General features: G+C 36.0%; 1 protein-coding gene across 3 annotated transcripts in view; it reads right to left on the minus strand.

Annotated features, from left to right (window-relative positions):
* The window catches only part of LOC131072144 (uncharacterized), a 173196-nt gene extending 166380 nt beyond the window's left edge, over positions 1–6816 (minus strand). For 2 of the 3 annotated variants that reach the window (XM_058008219.2, XM_058008217.2), the window contains exons 1-2: positions 6305–6816; positions 5976–6191 (exon numbers count right to left, since the gene is read on the minus strand). In XM_058008219.2, coding sequence (XP_057864202.2) covers positions 5976–6191; positions 6305–6411 — 323 coding nt within the window. In that variant the 5' untranslated portion in view covers positions 6412–6816. The remainder of the gene's footprint in view (positions 1–5975; positions 6192–6304) is intronic. The other variant, XM_058008218.2, reaches the window with a different exon arrangement.
* Positions 6817–7950: the final 1134 nt, after the last annotated feature.

The following is a 7950-nucleotide window of genomic DNA, read 5'->3' on the forward strand; positions in this document are numbered from 1 at the left end:
GATATCCACACCTAATGTTTACACCTTGGCAGCAGATGTAGTTCGCATTCATGCACAGCAGATAACTGACTAAATTCGCCCTTTTTCTTTTACTGGAAATTCACATTCAACTTCAAAGCTAATTCGCATTTGTGAAGGAAGATATGAGATGATTAATGAGGTCAAGTTGTTCTTTATTTGTATGTGGCAAGGGACCTATTTGAGGTCGGCTTGGACTAAATTGGTGCCAATTCTTTTTATTTATTTTTATCCCTTTTGTGAGATATATCCTTTGGGTTATAGGGTCGGCCCTATTAGAGGGAACACGTTTCCCTTAGAGTGGCGTGTGAGAGGGGAGAGAAGGGCCCAGCCCTTGGCGGATTCCAATGTTGCCTTAAGGCAATTGGAATCCGCATCCTACCTAGTTACAATCAACAATGAGATACAAAGGTACTTGAAAAAGCCGCCTAAGTTTAAGAGTTGCAAAGGTCATTCAAAAAGCCACCTTGACCATGAGTTGCAAAGGTGTCATGAAAAGCCGCCATGATGGAGTTGCAAAGGTGTCTTGGAAAGCCGCCTCCATCTAATCTTGCAAAGGTGTCACAAAATGCCGCCTCCATCAAATGTTGCAAAGGTGAATTTCAAAGCCGCCATGATGTCAAGATGCAAAGGTGAGTTTAAAAAACTGACCAAGTGTCAAGTTGCAAAGCTACCTCCAAAAGCCGCCTAGATCATAATCTTGCAAAGGTCTCTCTAAAAACCGCCATGATGTTGGATTGCAAAGGTCTCTTAAAAAGCCGCCCAGGTATATGACTTCCAAAGGTATCAAAAATAGTCGATCACATCAAGACTTGCAAAGGTACTTCTAAAATCCACCTCAGTGTTGAATTGCAAAGATATGCCTAGAACAAAGTTGCAAAGATCCTTCAAAAATCCACCAAGGTTGAAAAGCTAAAAGTCAAAAAACATGAGCAATGAAGAGTCGGCTCTCTAAGGGTGATTAAATGAGGAATCAAGGACAAATCAACATCAAGATCAAGCTCGAGTCATGGAAAGCAGAGATCAAAGTCAAGGTCCTGAAACATGAAGGAGACAGCTTAATAATGAAGGAAAGTTTTACAACCTTGAATTCCCCTTAGGAATCAAAGAATCAAAGACAGTACACCAAGTGCACCATTCATCAAGTGTATCGTGAACAAGGGAGGATCAATCAAGGTCATCACAGAGTCTACATCAAACATGATCAAGGAAACACACAGTTTCAGAAGAGTTAATCACGATGATGAATCAAGTCTACAAGCAAGTTGAGAAGGCGTCCTAGTCATCATCCCAACAATCAAAAAGTTCCACATCAACATGTCCTGATTCAATGAACCAAGCCAATACATGGGGGCACGAACTCCAATGTACCCACCCCCACTACCTATTGGTCAACTATTCTAAAGAGGACATGTGTCCAAATGGTCCAATTATTTCATTGGCTAAGAAGACTTTGTTGTAACAAACCCTAATTAGGGATTTTATCTTGTAATCTCGGCCATCGATCTCAAATCAATCTGAGCCTTTGAATTGTAATGAGCTCTCTATATAAGGCTCAGTTTTCTCATTTGTGAAGGGAAGAATGGAAAGTTAATAGAGGTTAATAGCAAACAGTAGATAGCAGCTAGAGTAGAATAGGAAGGAGGAGAAGGCAGAAATTGTTGCCAAAGTTGTAAATAAACTTCCTTTTCATTGGAGTTATGGTGGAATGTGTTGTTTCTTTACAAGTGCATGGTTTCTTGTTGGATCTTCATGTTAGATAATAAATAATTAGATGAATGAAGGAATAGTGTGTGATTCATGGTGAAACTCCTAATCCATACCACTAGCCTCTTGTTGATTGTAAGTGTGCCTTGTGTGGTCAACTGGAATACTTGAATGAGCTTAAGTTCAATTGTTATTCAATCATTGATATGCATTCAATTAATGGTGTCTATGCTTGATAATGATTTGAAAATCATCTAATTTCCTTAGAAGATTGCACTAAGCTTTGTGGAGTTGTTGCTTTGCATGTCAAAGCAAGGCTTAGTGGAGTTCCCCCAAAAATCATTCATTATCTCTTGCATTCTTAGGAGTAGCGTAGTCTTCCTAAACCCAACTCTTTTTCTTTTTTTTATTCTCCAAGCAAGTAGTTAGAATTTGAGTTCCAGCAATTCAAGCATTCATGTACAACATAAGGCCCCTTGGAGAAATAGCAATCACAACGACCAACTATACTTATCCACACGTCATGACCCGACATTGAAGAACCTTGGAGTTATCTCAAGTGATCCTCATGCGAATCTTCAGCATTTGAGAGACTTTGATCAAGAGAGGATAAGATACCTTGGTATTTTATTCTGTGTTTGAATGTGTGTAAAAAACACATCAACACTATTGACCAATATCATTTGGCATGCACTAACACTTTTTGCAGGTATTAGGCAAAGCCGATGCCATTTTGGAAGATAAAAGCCTATGAATCATGCAAGCTGGATGCTTGTGAGCATAGAAGCATGGGAACGAGCACCCACCCCTTGGTATTCATCTCTCGCCCTAGAAACATGTGACCATCTTGGAGATGCATACCAAGGGAGATATAATGTAGATTTGCTTATATGCGTAGAGGATAACAGCCAAGGAACTGAGACTGAAATTATTAGTCTTTGTCAATTGTTATAAAAAATAAATAATCATGTCAGTTTCTTGGTAACTCGGAACTTTGTATGTACTTCCATCTATCTTGACAGTACAATCTTGGAACTCGGTGAACAAATATGATAAGTAATGACAATGTCTAAGGAATATGCCAAAAAAATCCTAGAAGACCAAAACAAGACATTGGAATTTGTGCCATGGGATTTGGATGCGATGCCTCCTTTGGGATTGCACATGGTGTTCCAAAACCATTTGATGGCCTTCTAGTTTGTGCTTCATCTATTATTAGAGCTTGGAGATGGGTTGTATGGTTGATTTTGCAAGTGCCATTATGCTACTGGAATTACTTCAAATTTATATTCTAGTGATACTCCTGTAAAGGCATAGCCTGAATATTGTATTATAACCATTGTTGTTGAATAATACAATTGATATTGCTTTCGAAGTGCGCAGTTTCTCTCTTGAAAGGGTTTTCCCCACATATACCTTGTGTTATGGTGTATTTTATTGTGTATACTTGTCTATAACTGTAAAGATTAAATTTATTTGTACATAACTCTACTCGATGATTAGTCTAGACAGCATTTTCTGCACCTCTACTTCCTTTCACTAATGACTAAAAGTATCATTGCAATGATGTGGTGAAGGTTAAAAACAACTGGTACAAAAGAATAAACTTTCCAATATTCTGACAAGAAAAATAGAAAAGCTAAGGGTCATGTTTCCATAGATAGAGAATTTGCAATCTAAGAACAAAACCCTCCAATATTCTCACTAAACAATGCAAATGTATTGCAAGGAAACCCAACTGACACTTTTTAAGAATGTCAAAATTAAGAACTAGAGATGGAACAAACCAAATTGAATGGGGCATCTCTAAGAATTGAATACTGATACATGATCTTTTTAAAAATGTTGGTGGAGAAAGGATATTGCCAAAACTTGTTTCAAGAACTTTGAAACTTTGATGAGATTTTAATGATCTAAAACCTTGAATGTTGCTAAATCTACAAACTAGGAAAAACCCTTTATTAATACTTGGACCATGCCATCACTACAAGAATTTCATAAAGGCATAATAGGGTTTCAAATGCCAAAATCAAACAAATTCTATAAGAAAAAGATAAAAGAAAAAAATTGTTTGAGATTGTATTGCCTAGTGCTACAAGATAATTCTCACAAGAATATTGCTCCTGCAGCTGATTCTGCTTGGATTTTCTAAATCATCTATTCACATTGAAATCAACTGTAGATTGTTTGACATGTCCAAAAGATGCTCACTTCCTAAATACATAAAAGGAAGTGTTTTAAAATTGCTGAAACCCGCACATGGCAGGAGATACAATATCAAACATTACATTTGGGGATATTACTTGACAGATATCATTCTTGTCCATTCGATGTTCATCAATAACCTAAAGGAAATCAAAAGGATCTATAGGTCATGTTTGAATGCCTCCCCTAGATTTTATTCTTTTAGAAACCTAGAGAGAGAGTTCTTTCTCTGAGATGTCCGTGAGAAGATTTTTTAAGTTATTATAAATTTATGTCCAAAGTTGGAGACACTGTAAGAGATAAGTTGATAACAGAGCTTACATGCTGTGAAGCTTTTGCCAATAGGGTCTGTATTTCCTCAACTCTTGATGCCTCAAGTTTTTGGGAACCAAAAGCCTTGTAATTGCTGAGGTGTGGTTTCAACTGGATCATGAAGGATATTGTCCCTCAATTTGAATAAGACAACCAGACCAACTTCATAGTTTGTAAAATGTATGAGTAATGAACTGTTATCAGGCATGCTCAAACATACACCATAAAAGAAAAATTAGACAAACACAACTGAAGAAGTTGAACAGAGTCAGAAAACAGATGCAAGAACGCCTCAGGATGATCCAAACACCGTGGAACCTATAATAATTGTTGGAATTAACTACAATGACAAATTTGGCAGGTCCTGAATACACAGGCCTAATTGGCACATACCGAATTCATCCAGTTGCAGCAGGAAGAATACAGGTTGATTCAACAGCTTCAGAATCCAGCCTCACATTAAGACACATAAAAAGTTTAGCATTCAAAATGGAAGGCAAAAGAATTGCAAAAAATGACCAAAAGATTCATGCTAATCTTTGACTTCATCCACTAGAGTTTAAATGATGAACCTTTCATGTTCAATGGGTCTTCATGAATAATCTAACGAAAATGTAGATCTCTAGAACATATTTGAATATCTGTCTGAATGCATATCCATAAAGGTGCAACTCTCCTAGTTTTTACCAATTTGAAGAGAGAGAATCTTGTGTCTAAGTTATTTTAAGAAGATTTCTGTAATTTACAATTTAAAATACAAACTGCTGTAATCATTCTGAGTTATAATGGACATTACATGTCATCAAGATATTGCCTATGAGGATGTTGTTTCACAACGGATCTGCTTACCCCTACTCACATCAGCCTGAATGGATTCTTTGTAACTTCTTGCTCAACCTTCCCTTTCTATCCTTGAGCTTCTTTATGCGAGAATAAACAAGCTATAAATATGTGATTCTCTTCTTTCTAATTGTATATTTGACAACTTAGAACTGCCCAACACTGGATTCGAAATTTTATGGTCCTTTACACACCTACACTGGAAGATCATTAGCACCATCACCTACAGTTCAGGTAACCTTAGTTAAAATTTGTTTCGATTGGCAAGGGGAATGCATCATCAAGCTTAGATTATCATTTAGCTTGGAATTTATATTGCAGTGGGAGCTTAAACTTGTGGCATCATTATTATAACAATTACTGCGCCTGCCATACCACTAAACCATGGTCGACTGGATTGACAATTTGGAAAGAGAAAAAATTCCCTTCTAAGTTCTAAACTGAGCGAGGTTATGGGTCGACTTGTGATGCAGTGTGGGGTAAACTTTTAGACCACATTCTTAAAATTTATCGCAGATCTCCCTAGAGTGGATCAAATAACTGGTGCCCGGGATGATATAGATTCATTCCAAACAGCCTGGACTGAATTTACGCCATCCCATAAACTAATTATTTAAACCACTTTTTCGAGCTTCATTGGTTACACCAACACATCACCGCATGTACTTATTGGTCTGCATCATTGTGATGGGAAATTTGACCCTGAGTTAGACTGCTACACATGTTACCCACTCTAGTACAACATAACTCCTTCTGATGGTAATCGGCAACATTGACACAATTCATTGCCCTTACTTTGTAGTTTATGAGAGAACCTTTTTGTCTTTTACACTTAATTCGTATGCATTGAAACTAAGGGCAGTGTTGGGATAAGCAATGAATAAAAATCATACCGTATAACGCAAGGGCGAAGAAGACTCTGCAAATAACTCCCCCTGGAAAATTTGAACCCTGGGATTAGCTCTTCTGTTACAGCTGCACCACCCAACAAGTGGCGCCTCTCCAGAACAGCTACCTGGAGGCCTGATTTAGCTAGGTAAGCAGCAGCAGTCAGGCCATTATGACCTCCTCCAATCACCAAAGCATCCCACTTCCTGTTACGATGACAGCTAAAAAAAAAATGCTGAAAGATAACGGCAACATATGTATGTAGTATTTAAAAATTATCACAAAGGTTTACAAAAATATGATGGAGTATTGAATCTTTTTCAGATTGTTTTACCTCTTAGCCAAGAAGTTGGTGCCTCCAACCTTGGCATCAGTGGTGAAAGAGGCGGAAAAGGGCCTTAAAATTGCCTCCTTATTCAAAATCTTCATTATGGGTGTCATGGTGTTGTGTGATAAGCATGAGCTGAAATGGGCTCTGCGGATGATAAATGAATTTACACAGAAAATTCATTTCCTTGCATTTAAATACAACCCACTCTGAAACTTTGAATATAGTATTGCATAATCTTTGTTGCCAGATTTGAGAACCAAAAGCAATTTTATTATTGCGCTGCCTGTTGCATTTTGTCTCATTATTGAACTTTTTGCTGTTGCTTTTTTGTCACATGTTCAGAGGTTTGAGAGATCGACAGAATGTCCTTAGGTGTGCTTCGATTGGGAGACGTAAAACTGGGTTTAGGTTTGATATTTGAACGTTTTTCCCCTAAATTTAAATTGTCTCTGGTAGTGGTTCTTGTTCATTCCCTCTCTTTCTCTGAAAATATTTCATTTGCTTTGGCCTTGTTCGAGGGATAAAGGTATATATCCGTTTTATACTTTTGTTTTCTATTATTTTGTGTATATATCTAAATTATATATTTAAGATTTTTTATTCTAATTTATTTAATGTTTTAATTGATATTTAGTTTTGAATCTATCAAGTATTGCCATTCTAATTTTTAGTGGTTCTTATTAATCATTTTTTATAGTATTATTTTATTAAGATTATATTACAAGTGTAATCTTATTTTTCAAATTCAATTGTACAATGGTTTAGTATATCATTTTTTCAACAAATGATTTTACTTTTTGAATGATTTTCTAAAAAGTAACGATTACCAAGTATCGTCCTTGCACCAAATAATTTGAGTTGAGCACGGACTTATATTTACAGGCATCTCCTAGTTTGTTACTAACACAAAAAAGGGTACTTCATTTAATTATTAAATACATCATAGTAATCTATCACAATATACATTATTGCATGTGTGATGTGTCTTCAAATTTATTCATCAAAAATGGGGATTGACTCAATATTGAGATAAGTCAATGCCATCAACATTTTTGTTCTAAGTAAGACTCCAGATGTACTTGTCATTGTGACAAGTTTTTAAAGATAGGGATAGGGATAGGAACATTGTAAGCAAGCCAATTTTGCAAGTTCATAATGATAAAAGACCATGCAATGAGTTTGGCATAGTTTCTAAAGTAGGAAACATCAATAATAGTATGTTATGTTGTTTGATTATCATTTGATTATCACATCTATCACAAATTTATAAGTTGGCATCTCTTTTATCTCTCTTTCCATTTATATTTTCACTTACCTCCACTGATTTGGTTTTGATTGTTGCTTATTGTTTGTTCATTTAATTAGACTCTAAATCAACCATAACTTGTGTTTTATTTCCACACGCTTTGATGGGCTCAATATAAATTGAACATGCAACTTTCTAGGGTGTTAATTTAAACACTGTCATAAAAGCCAAGTAATTTCAAATCTTCCTTTAAGAAAATCAAACTACTTATTGATATATCTTACATCAAGTCATTTCCCTTACCTAAATTTATTTCATATGCACTATGTCTTTGGCCATAACTTTTAAGTAACAATAATATGTCACATGTCATTCATTTTATTGAGCTTTCACTATCATGACC

The sequence above is a fragment of the Cryptomeria japonica genome, chromosome 6 (assembly GCF_030272615.1).
Source record: "Cryptomeria japonica chromosome 6, Sugi_1.0, whole genome shotgun sequence".
NCBI lineage: Eukaryota > Viridiplantae > Streptophyta > Pinopsida > Cupressales > Cupressaceae > Cryptomeria > Cryptomeria japonica.